This window comes from Littorina saxatilis, linkage group LG6 (genome assembly GCF_037325665.1).
Source record: "Littorina saxatilis isolate snail1 linkage group LG6, US_GU_Lsax_2.0, whole genome shotgun sequence".
Taxonomy (NCBI): domain Eukaryota; kingdom Metazoa; phylum Mollusca; class Gastropoda; order Littorinimorpha; family Littorinidae; genus Littorina; species Littorina saxatilis.
The window spans coordinates 56851891-56864859 of NC_090250.1; the positions used below are offsets into that span (position 1 = coordinate 56851891).

Genomic DNA, 12969 nt, shown 5'->3' on the forward strand with positions numbered 1-12969 from the left:
TACCTGCCCAGACCGCTACCGACTGCACTAAAGGGGAAAACTGTCTTGTGTTGCCGAGGGAGTGGGATTACCTGTCCAGAGCGACCCACTGCGCTAAAGGGCCAAACTGGCTTCTGGGACAAAAGCAAAAAGATTTTTTTTTAAATTGAACCTGGGTTATTGAGCATGGAGGGTGCACTTGTGACGTTGTGAAGCGCTTCGAGCTGTGGAGAAGCGCGATATAAATGTTCCATTATTATCCAAGCGGAGCGCGGGCGAAGCCCGCGCGTAGCGAGGTAGTTTTTTTTTCATCTCCCAGCACTGAAAATTTTTTTGCCAAGTGGTGTCTGTCTGTGAACATTGTTCTAGAATTCATCTTTTAGCACAATATTAGCGACACTGTTTGGACAATTCTATTAAAATTAGGCGTACAAACTGATTTTGTTTCGGGGAATCCTCTCAGAGGATCAGAATTTTCATATAATATCATCGGAAGCTGTTACAACGGGAAAATGTGAAACTTTTGTCACTTTTTAACATGGAATTTCATCTTTGAGCGTTTCAAGCGGACTTTAATAAAATAGTTATTTGCGAATTAAGCAGCGGAAGACACTCACCGGTTCAACATGTGTATGGTCATTAAACCTCAAAACATTTCAGTAAGTGGTTTAGACAAACACCTCCGACATGTGAGGGTGACTGGTTTGTAGCTGAAGAGTTTTTTTCTAAAGTGTGTTCTAAATACAAATGACGTACTGGTAATGATGTAATGAGTTGTTCTAATCTTGTTCTTGGAACTCTTGCTGTTCCAAGCTGCAAGTCTTGGTGACGAGAACAAAGACTATCAATGAAATCTTTAGAAATAACCTCTGACAACGACGACGATGACGACGACGACGACGATAACAACAACAACAACAAATGACATCGACGACGACGACGACAACAACAACAACAACAACAACAACAACAACAACAACAACAACAAAAACAACAACACGAGAACAACAACAATCACGACAACGAACATGACAACAACAACACCAACAACTACGACGACAACTACAACGACTGGGTTATGATGACATCACCAATGATTTAAAGGCCGTTAAAAAATCGTTAAATCCTATTTCTTCACTGATTCTTATGAAATTTTAAAGGTAGGTTTGTTGTCCCCAACTTATTTTCACTCCATACTTTTCCAGAAGAAAAACATAATTTTGGCAGTTAAAAACCGTTAAATTTCAATTCTTCACCGATATTTATGAAATTTTGTGGGTAGGTTCGTTGTCCCCAACTGATTTTCACTCTATACTTTTCCAGAAGAAAGACATAATTTTGGCAGTTAAAAAACGTTAAATTTCAATTCTTCACCTATCTTTATGAAATTTAGTGGGTGGGTCCGTTGTCCCAAACTGAATTTTAAGACATACTTTTCCAGACAAAAAAACCTTATTTTTGGCAGTTAAAAACCGTTAAATCTCAATTCTTCATCGATATTTATGAAATTTTGTGGGTAGGTTCGTTGTCCCCAACTGATTTTCACTCCATACTTTTCCCGAAGAAAAACATAATTTTGGCAGTTAAAAACCGTTACATTTAAATTTTCACCTATCTTTATGAAATTTAGTGGGTGGGTCCGTTGTCCCAAACTGAATTTCAAGACAAACTATTCCAGTCAAAAAAACTTATTTTTGGCAGTTAAAAACCGTTAAGTCTCAATTCTACACCGATATTTATGACATTTTGTGGGTAGGTTTGTTGTCAGATTTGACATGATGGCAGAATTGAAAGTGTGAGATATCCTGATGTTTCACAATTTATGCTGCATAATTCAGCCCCATAGGCGCTTGAATTTTAGGTGGAGTTGGGTTTTTTTTCAGCCCAAACCAGTAACCCCCACATGGTTTTCATGTCCCTTTCTGAGAGACTTCAAGAAGTTTCAATTTGACGTCATGATTAGCCTGCCGCATTAGCAAGTATGAAAACACGTCATCGATGACACATTTTAAGACAGAGAGAGAGAGAGAGAGAGAGAGAGAGAGAGAGAGAGAGAGAATCATGTACACACAGATGGACGACTTCGCTTGGGGTATGTACTGCCCGGCAGTACACATCTACTTTATTATTATTATTATAATTTAAGTTATTGAGACATCCCAGTGCACTAAGGGATTTATAGAGCAAATCGAGAAAATTCATTATTGAACGAAGCGCATAGCGCTGAGTTCAATAATTATTTTCGAGATTTGCTCTATAAATCCCTTAGTGCACTGGGATTGTTTCAATAACGATATTGTCGGTACCGCCAGAGAAAAAAGAAGATACAACACGCACATTTTGCTACGCGCATTTGAATAGGCATAACTGTGTGGTCAGGTCGTATAGAAGATCTACTTTTGTGTGGGCTGTCTCGTGTGTTGAGCTTTCATCACACGCAAACTCTTGTTTTATTTTCTGTTTGTAAATTCCAGTGTAGCGTTAAGCTAAACAGTGATGATCTTTCTCTCATTTGAACTCGGAGAAAGGACTGTGCTTTCAGTTATTTGCGGTTCGAAACCTTCATCGAGCTTCGACAGATTGACTGTGCAGAGTTGTGCCCCTTGCCAAGGTCGACGGAAAGCCCATTTTCAAAATAAACGTGGCATGTTTTTCGTGTGGTATCTTCCCTCATCGGGGAGTCTGGTACTAAATATGAACGGTAAGAATGCTCTGAACCCTACACGTATTATATCCCCATCGTTTTATCGTTCACATTTGCCTAACATGTTAATTTGCTGAGCGGGATTTATGTCGTCTGCTAGGCTATTGCACTGAGTCTCATTTCAAAAACAAAAATTGCTCGTCCCGTTGCACTGAGTCTGCACACATAAAGCAGGCTGGTAATAAGTCTTATATGTGGTAAGAACATTCTAAACCCTACACGTTTTCGATTCCGATTGTTCTTGCCTTAAAATAAACGGAAAACATTCATTTACTGAACAGATGCAGTCGTATTTCAGTGTAGTCTGCTACGACTACGTGCTGATCTAGCTGCGACGTTATCGGAATAACACTTGTGTTTTCTGTTAGCTGCTGGGAATTGTATACTAACTCATCATTTGGTAATGTGGATAATAAGGTACATGCCACCAACATGGCATAATTATGAGAGGAATCTTCGCAAGTCGAAACTGAAAAATTAGACACAGCGGGTTCTATTTTTAGATCAGTGCAACTGTGGGCGGCACAGGCGCATGCAATCTGTCAGAAAAAACCACTTCTGCTTTAATTGAAAAGCAGGACATTTATGGTCATAATCATTGGTATTGTGGAGAATATAAGCTACATGTCATTAATTAATTCTGAGGATGAGAGTACAGTCTTGCTTTGGCAAAGGGTGTAAGAATACGCTCTGTGGAAAAGTTAGCGCACTCCAGGAGTGCGCTAACAGATTTAAGCGCATCGCCATTAGCCAATCAACTGGTTCACATCAGTCATGTGACACCAGTACTTACTGACAATTATTATTATTATTATTATTATTATTATTATTATTATTATTATTATTAAGTCGCTGGTTCTCAGTCTGTTCCTATATTTATCTGTACATAACTATAGTTGACTCATTATTTAATTTCTCAGCTCTTTCTTCTTATGCGCTAGGTATTTGTCAGCAGGCGGGGAAGCCTAAGTTGAGTACTTTATATATATGAAGTCCTATGCGCTAGGTATTTGTCAGCAGGCGGGGAAGCCTAAGTTGAGTACTTTATATATATGAAGTCCTATGCGCTAGGTATTTGTCAGCAGGCGGGGAAGCCTAAGTTGAGTACTTTATATATATGAAGTCCTATGCGCTAGGTATTTGTCAGCAGGCGGGGAAGCCTAAGTTGAGTACTCTGTGAAGCGTACGAAAGAATGTCAGTTTTCGATATCCTAGAAAGAATTAGAGGATTGAAAAAAAGTGAGGTGCAAATCTAAGTATAGTCTTTGCATTGTACATCTCAATATAACAGACACATTTTCATGTATTCTTACATATGATGGATTACATGTGTTACCTCTAACACTGCAGCATTTCCCTATTCATTCACGATTTTTGTTATTCTTCTTCTGCAGAAAAAGACATAGACTTCTTTAGTATCCCTATCCAATTCATGAGATCTATTTTGTTTAAGATGACTGCATGCAAACAAAATACAAAAAAATCCAAGTTAAAGAGAACAAACCGAACAAGGACCGTGCGTGAGTTGAGAAACGTGATCCGCCGCACGACGTCTTGTTTGTGTTCATCCTCTCACAGGTGTATCTCACCTGTCTTTTGTCCTCACCTCTCAATGCGGGCAGGTGATAACTTAGACTTCTTCTACATAGTTTCATAAAAACGGAGACTGGTCTTCATTTAGTGGTGGTGGTGGTAATCCCCCTTTTAAGGACCCCAAATCTAAGACTTCCTCTCATATCGAATAACCACATCATGTCCCAAATAGTTTCTTAGACTGGGGACACACACAAAAACAAAACAGACTTCCTCTATGTAAGACTCTCATTTCTCATGTTGTGTTCATATTTTTGAAGGCCGTAAAAGGGGTTCCACAGAAAACACTTGTCGGGGGTCGTATCTGTAGTATTTCAAAGTATCCACCGCTTACCTCAAAACTCTGGTACGAACCAGAAGTGCATTGATTAGTAAGAACATTGACCTGTGTTTAAACCTATTACACAGGGTTGTGCAACAATGTCGCCACACATGGGCCGCGCTTGGACAATCAGAAAACGAGCAGTGTGTGGTTTGCTTTTGGTGTGCTGCTGCTTCTCCTGGTTGATAGTTCACTTCAACCAGACTGGACCGCAGACATCAAAATACGGTAGGTAACGAACGCTGAACCTGTCCTGAGCGTTACCGTCTACTTGTGTTGACAACCTACTGCAGCCCGTTACTTATATATTCAACCGGGCAATATTTGTTCGTAGTTGTCTAAACTAACTAAGTTACTTCTTTACGTCATTTTCTCCAGGTATTTATCGGCAAATATTAAATATTACTATCAGTACTTCCCACGTAACACTTTTCCAGCAACAATATATTTACAAAACATATTTACATTGCAAATCTTTCTTAGATGAAATCTAACTTCTTTACATCATTTTTCCCGGGTGTTTATTGGCCAATAACTACAAGTTAAATACTATCAATACTTCTCACCAAACACTTTTCTACTTATAATATTTCTACACAACATATTTACATTGCAAATCTCTCTCAGATGAAGGTCGGTCGGTTGACAAAGATGGCGGAGGGAAAGGGCTGACTGGTGAACGAACAAACGAAGACATCAACAGACAAATGGACACGCTGCAGTGGTCAGTCAATGTCTCTTCCAGGCGTTCGGACGAAGTCCAGCACATCATTTTCATCAAGGTTAGATCGAACTCTTCAAAACAGCTTTTTAGATGTGCCTGATAAGTTCATGCATTCAAAAATGAATATGGCCTGTTGCCTGTTGCCTGTTATGTGACCACCTTATGCACAGAGATACTTCTACTGCGAGTACTATTAGGGAGTTTAAGCCACTCGTTGTTAACGTTACCCTAGCCGTGAGCCACATATATGTGTAACGCAACACAACGCGGGCGATGAGATAGGCCTACTCGCGCTACAGGCCTACTATGCTGCAAACTTCTGTCGACATGTTCGCTTTTAGTTGAGCTTCTGCTTCTCTTCTGTGTATATCTGTGGTTATATCAAGTTACCCGCTTCTATCGCTATCCAGCACAAATTCCGATGGCATCCTCTGGGGCGCGACAGAACATAAATATGCTATGATTGTGCAAAACAGTCGTGGGGACTGTGTTGCTAACTCGTCACACCACTCCCAGGGGCGGATCAGTTCATTTTATGGGGGGGGGGGGGTTCCAAAAGTATATTGTGAAGATATGGGTGTGAAGGCGCGAAGCGCCGAGCCGACGGCGCGAAGCGCATAGCTTGTTAGGGGGGTCCGGGGGCATGCCCCCCCGAAAAATGTTGAAAAAAAGGATGCAAAATGGTGCAATCTGGTGCATTCTGAGGATGATCATTACCAGTTTCAGGCAGCAGATTTTGTCACTGATTAATACCCCAAAAATTGAAACTCAATGTAAAATAAAGAAATGCACCATGAAAATATTTTCCTCTTTTGCTACGCGTTTGTTGGCATACCCGCGAGCCTGTTTGCTCGTGTGGTTTTATCGCCGCCTTATTTTTCACACGTTTTGACAGAGGCATAAACTTGTCTCCGGTTTTGATTATGAACTCTGGGTAACTGCATGGTGGTTTTTGTGTTCTGCTTTTGTGATCTTATATGTTTACAAATTGTATGTTTGACCTATGTTGGACATAAGCTTCATAATGAACAATATTTCTTTGAAAATAATTTTAAATATATGTATGTATGTGCAGTTGGATATGTGTCTGCAGCATGTCGTAATATAAACACACATTACATACATAATGGTATGAGCATGTACATTGATCAAGGTTTCCCTTTACCAAAAAGGACCCACGTCAACACAATACAGACAGATATACATGTACATAAACCATTTGAAATCACCAGTCTAAGCACGTATTAAGTATGGCACAGCATTCATGAATAAACTGCCGTCTCAATGTAACTTCTTGTTCAAACACGACATTGACATCAAACTGTTTTCCCGTGTACAGGTTCACAAGGCAGCCAGCACGACATTGACATCAAACTGTTTTCCCTTGTACAGGTTCACAAGGCAGCCAGCACGACATTGACATCAAACTGTTTTCCCTTGTACAGGTTCACAAGGCAGCCAGCACGACATTGACATCAAACTGTTTTCCCGTGTACAGGTTCACAGGGCGGCCAGCACGACATTGACATCAAACTGTTTTCCCGTGTACAGGTTCACAAGGCAGCCAGCACGACATTGACATCAAACTGTTTTCCCGTGTACAGGTTCACAAGGCAGCCAGCACGACATTGACATCAAACTGTTTTCCCGTGTACAGGTTCACAAGGCAGCCAGCACGACATTGACATCAAACTGTTTTCCCTTGTTCAGGTTCACAAGGCAGCCAGCACGACATTGACATCAAACTGTTTTCCCTTGTACAGGTTCACAAGGCAGCCAGCACGACATTGACATCAAACTGTTTTCCCTTGTACAGGTTCACAAGGCAGCCAGCACGACATTGACATCAAACTGTTTTCCCTTGTTCAGGTTCACAAGGCAGCCAGCACGACATTGACATCAAACTGTTTTCCCTTGTTCAGGTTCACAAGGCAGCCAGCACGACATTGACATCAAACTGTTTTCCCTTGTACAGGTTCACAAGGCAGCCAGCACGACATTGACATCAAACTGTTTTCCCGTGTACAGGTTCACAAGGCAGCCAGCACGACATTGACATCAAACTGTTTTCCCTTGTACAGGTTCACAAGGCAGCCAGCACGACATTGACATCAAACTGTTTTCCCTTGTACAGGTTCACAAGGCAGCCAGCACGACATTGACATCAAACTGTTTTCCCTTGTACAGGTTCACAAGGCAGCCAGCACGACATTGACACCAAACTGTTTTCCCTTGTTCAGGTTCACAGGGCAGCCAGCACGACGCTCTTCAACATGTTGATCCGCTTCGCCCTGTCACGTGACCTGCACGTCATGTTCCCAGCAGGAGACAAAGACCACCTGTCCGAAAACAAGGCCGTGCTGAGTCCAATCATCCCCCACCCCCCGTCACCACCATTCCTCTTCGACATCCTCTGCAACCACGTGGTGTTTCGAGAACACCAGGTCCGGCCTTGGTTCCCCGCCGACACCAAGCTCATCACCATCCTTCGCCGGCCGTGGGACCAGGTCGTCTCTGCCTTCAACTACTACAGACAGGTCTGGGAAGTGCCGTACTTACTGTGCGCCCCGAATGTCAAAGAGTTTCTTCTGAAGCGGCCCCGTTTTGAGCCAGTCTCCCCGCTCAGTTCCTTCACCAATAACCGCATGAGTCTGGACCTGGGCCTTCCCCCAGACCAGCTGACCAACTCGTCCCACGTCCCCGCCTTCCTTGACCGTCTGCAGGACACCTTTCACCTCGTTCTCATCGCCGAGCACTTTGACGAGTCCCTGGTGCTCTTGAGGAGACGCCTCGGCTGGACCATGAAAGACATCGTCTACATCAAGCTCAACGCTCACGACAAAAACACTACTGCCATCGACGAGAACTCTGACCCAAAGTTAAAGGAAGCGTTCAACCGTTTCAACCACTTCGATGTCGCAGTGTACGACCATTTCATCAGACTATTCGTGCAAGAAGTAGGGAAAGAAGGGCCTGAGTTTTTCCACGAGCTACGGGCTTTCGCTGCTGTGGAGAGGGATGTCCGCGATTTCTGCAGCAAAAGCTCATCATCTGCCGATGTGCTAAGAGTTGGTGACACTGTGTGGAACGAGGCCTTCACTGTGGAGACCGGAGAGTGCATTGTGCTGACCATGGACGAGGTCACGCTTCATTCACTGGCCAAAGCGAGGCAACTGTCCGCACTGCTGACCACACATGACACTGGTCAAGTCTGATGCGAACACGTGAAAGAGAGAGAGAGAGAGGGAGGGGGGATGGGGGAAGAGAGAGAAAGAGAGAGAGAGAGAGAGAGAGAGAGAGAGAGAGAGAGAGAGAGAGAGAGAGAGAGAGAGAGAGAGATTGGATTGGATTGTTTACTCATTTAGGCCATAGCCCCTAATGAGGGGGGTGAACATATATACAATGACATAATGACATTTGCACACAAATCAAATTAAATAAATCATACACGAACTAAGACATTACATTTCAAATAAAATATATCGTAGGCTTACATGAACTAAGACATAGCAACACTACGTAGCCGAAATGCTTTGTACACATAAACTGACAACTTTCGAACAATACCTTCATTCACAGATGCCATAAGCATAGAAAACTTGTGTAAACTTGGGTTTCTATAAAACTTAGCAGGAATGAATGGCATCGCAAATCACGAAGTGCGGGGCAACAAAGCACAAAATGAAACTCATCTTCCTTACGTTTCAGTCCTGCACAATGGGCATAACAACATATCCGCATCGTATCTCTTATATCGATTAACGTGCACAAATAATTCTGTTATTCCACCTCGGAATCTTGCCATAATAATTTTCAAATGCCTATCCATGTTCAATAATAAATAAGGTTTTACTTCGTGCACAGTGCAAAATGTCCTATATAACGCAAATCTATCACTGTTCTGAACATGAAAATTCCATTCCTGCCATCTACAATCAATCAATCTTTCTCTGAAATCTTTCAAAAAACGGTTCTCATCTTGCACTCTTTGATTCATCCATACAAACCCAAAACCATTCTGACATAATTTACAACGTACACTAGACACCCAGTTTCTTTTACCTCTTTCATCCAGTTCACGCAACATTTTATAGGCTTTATGGTGGCAATCTTTTTGCGTCCATTCTTAACAACTTCAACCAATATTTAACACAACGTATCGCAGCGTTCACATAAATGGGATACCTATTCATCTCGCCGTACACAAAATCGTTGGGTGTGCGTGATCCAATACCAAGAAATTTCTTCAGGGCAAATAGAGAGAGAGAGAGAGAGAGAGAGAGAGAGAGAGAGAGAGAGAGAGAGAGAGAGAGAGAGAGAGAGAGATTAATATTGTTCTGTACTGTAAATTGTATACGGGCTGGCGATACAAATAAACTGCATTAGTGTTGCTTATGTAAATGTGTGTGTGTGTGTATGCGTGTGTTTGTTTGTGTGCGATGGTGTCGGTCGGAGTCGATGTGTGTGTGTGTGTGTGTGTGTGTGTTCTACATAATTACGAGTTTGGGTGCAGATGTCAGTACATATTACTAGATTATGCATTATTTTCTTCGTTTTTTTTTCTGCAAAACTGCTTTAATCAAAACAATCCAAAACTGCTTTAATCAAAACAATCCAAAACAAATGTGCAGACATGTTACACATACATACACACGCAGACGAACAGTCACAACCCATCATATTGTGGACAGTGACAAAGCATCATATTGTGGACAGTGACAAAGCATCATATTGTGGACAGTGACAAAGCATCATATTGTGGACAGTGATGTGAGCTTGTGACCGACGACAGTTACGGTGCACATGCACTTGTGTACATTCGTTTGAACTTGTGAACTCGGGTACCCCTGTACTATCGGGGATCCACGAAGGTTTCCGAGACTGTGTTTTGTCTTTTTTGAAATGGTCTAGTGGAAGAACCGATTCTTAAATTTGCATAGGTAAAACGATTGTTTTTTGGTATAAGTTTCTGGAGTAAAATTGTGATTAATGTTTTTGTGAACAAGAAACAATTGACAGGTGACTTTATTCCATCTCTCTTTTTCTCTCCGCCGCGATGTAATCTATCTATACATATAATAAAAGAGAGTGTCTGTCTGTGTGTCTGTCTGTCTGTCTGTCTGTCTGTCTGTGGTCGCCATACCTCTGAGATGGCAAAAGGCAGGAACAAGATAGTGTGCACGTACACTCCCTAGGTGCCGCAGATGTGCACCTGGGTTTTAGTTTCTTGATTCACTGTTTCCTTTCTCAGATTATGGACCTCCCATTTATTGAATACAGCCTATATGGTGCAAGACCAGTTCAGTGCCTACTGTTCACCTGTAGCAAGCACATCATGCCAGTGATATTAGAGACTCGCTGTTGCTCCTATGAGGGGAAGAAATGAAGAATGAAAAATTAACTGGACAGTTCCGGAAATTTCTAGAAGGTAAGGGAGATAACTCTTTTTTGTCTGTGGTCGCCATACCTCTGAGATGGCAAGAGGCAGGAACAAGATAGTGTGCACGTACACTCCCTAGGTGCCGCAGATGTGCACCTGGGTTTTAGTTTCTTGATTCATTGTTTCCTTTCTCAGATTATGGACCTCCCATTTATTGAATATAGCCTATATGGTGCAAGACCAGTTCAGTGCCTACTGTTCACCTGTAGCAAGCACATCATGCCAGTGATATGATTAGAGACTCGCTGTTGCTCCTATGAGGGGAAGAAATGAAGAATGAAAAATTAACTGGACAGTTCCGGAAATTTCTAGAAGGTAAGGGAGATAACTCTTTTTTGTCTGTGGTCGCCATACCTCTGAGATGGCAAGAGGCAGGAACAAGATAGTGTGCACGTACACTCCCTAGGTGCCGCAGATGTGCACCTGGGTTTTAGTTTCTTGATTCATTGTTTCCTTTCTCAGATTATGGACCTCCCATTTATTGAATACAGCCTATATGGTGCAAGACCAGTTCAGTGCCTACTTCACCTGTAGCAAGCACATCATGCCAGTGATATTAGAGACTCGCTATTGCTCCTATGAGGGGAAGAAATGAAGAAAGAAAAATTAACTGGACAGTTCCGGAAATTTCTAGAAGGTAAGGGAGATAACTCTTTTTTTGTATCCAAACAAAGGAGGTAAAGCTAATGATAATGGGATAGCGAGCGTCTTAAATTGCTACAGGACTCCGCTTACTCCCGGGCGAAGCCGGGCTTAACTGCTAGTACATATAATAAAAGAGAGTGTCTGTCTGTGTGTCTGTCTGTCTGTCTGTCTGTCTGTGGTCGCCATACCTCTGAGATGGCAAGAGGCAGGAACAAGATAGTGTGCACGTACACTCCCTATAGGTGCCGCAGATGTGCACCTGGGTTTTAGTTTCTTGATTCACTGAACATTTCCTTTCTCAGAATATGGACCTCCCATTTATTGAATACAGCCTATATGGTGCAAGACCAGTTCAGTGCCTACTGTTCACCTGTAGCAAGCACATCATGCCAGTGATATTAGAGACTCGCTGTTGCTCCTATGAGGGGAAGAAATGAAGAATGAAAAATTAACTGGACAGTTCCGGAAATTTCTAGAAGGTAAGGGAAATAACTCTTTTTTGTCTGTGGTCGCCATACCTCTGAGATGGCAAGAGGCAGGAACAAGATAGTGTGCACGTACACTCCCTAGGTGCCGCAGATGTGCACCTGGGTTTTAGTTTCTTGATTCATTGTTTCCTTTCTCAGATTATGGACCTCCCATTTATTGAATACAGCCTATATGGTGCAAGACCAGTTCAGTGCCTACTGTTCACCTGTAGCAAGCACATTATGCCAGTGATATTAGAGACTCGCTATTGCTCCTATGAGGGGAAGAAATGAAGAAAGAAAAATTAACTGGACAGTTCCGGAAATTTCTAGAAGGTAAGGGAGATAACTCTTTTTTTGTATCCAAACAAAGGAGGTAAAGCTAATGATAATGGGATAGCGAGCGTCTCAAGTTAAATTGCTACAGGGCGCCGCTTACTCCCGGGCGAAGCCGGGCTTAACTGCTAGTTTTGAATAGTTGAAGGTGATGTTGGACACCAGGTGGAGAAAGTAAGGTACTCGACACCCCTCGAGTCGAAGTGTGTTAACCTTGTGACGCAGGCACGCGGAAGTTGGGCCCTGGGGCCTACTGAGACTTTCTTTCTGCTTGGAATTCTGTTGTTTTTGGAGTTGTTTAGTCCTGTTGTAATACATTGAAAGTTTTGTATTTGAAAGTAAACCCGGCCCCGTTATCCCACACATTCCCCTTTTCATCTTATGGAATAAAAGAACCTGGTAATATAACTTGTGTCAGTTGCTTTGAGTGTTTGTGCTCGGTGAGAAAGGGTAAAGTAAATTGGCACTCGGTTACAGTGACAAAGCATCATATTGTGGACAGTGACAAAGCATCATATTGTGGACAGTGACTGTCACGATCGGGTGACAGAGACCAGGAAAGCGTCACTCAGTGGAGTGCCTGTTCTTGGTCGGTTATGATAGAAAGCGCCTGTGCGTGATATTGGACACAGCAGAGTTTGCTGACAGCGCTTAATGAACACGGATGTTTTGAAACGCACGAGTTTTACAGTGGAGGTTTCTGCTGTCATAGAGCTGACGGTTTTTCGCTGACAGCGCGCACGGGATTTTCAGGGATTG

The 12969-nt window shown here is 42.5% G+C and overlaps 1 protein-coding gene across 1 annotated transcript; it reads left to right on the forward strand.

The window, feature by feature from the left end:
* The first annotated feature begins 4245 nt into the window (after positions 1–4245).
* LOC138969588 (galactose-3-O-sulfotransferase 2-like) lies at positions 4246–10270 on the forward strand. Its single transcript, XM_070342441.1, has 3 exons — positions 4246–4826; positions 5226–5380; positions 7563–10270. The coding sequence occupies exons 1-3, from the start codon at positions 4697–4699 to the stop codon at positions 8535–8537; spliced, it is 1260 nt and encodes a 419-aa protein (XP_070198542.1). The 5' UTR covers positions 4246–4696; the 3' UTR covers positions 8538–10270.
* The last annotated feature ends 2699 nt before the right edge of the window (positions 10271–12969 follow it).

What these genes read in the sequence shown, in the direction of transcription:
- LOC138969588 (XM_070342441.1), top strand. Translation starts at nt 4,697, where the DNA reads ATGTCGCCACACATGGGCCGCGCTTGGACAATCAGAAAACGAGCAGTG. An exon ending in ACCGCAGACATCAAAATACG is followed by an intron (nt 4,827 to 5,225) that starts GTAGGTAACGAA and finishes AATCTCTCTCAG; the next exon opens with ATGAAGGTCGGTCGGTTGAC. An exon ending in AGCACATCATTTTCATCAAG is followed by an intron (nt 5,381 to 7,562) that starts GTTAGATCGAAC and finishes TCCCTTGTTCAG; the next exon opens with GTTCACAGGGCAGCCAGCAC.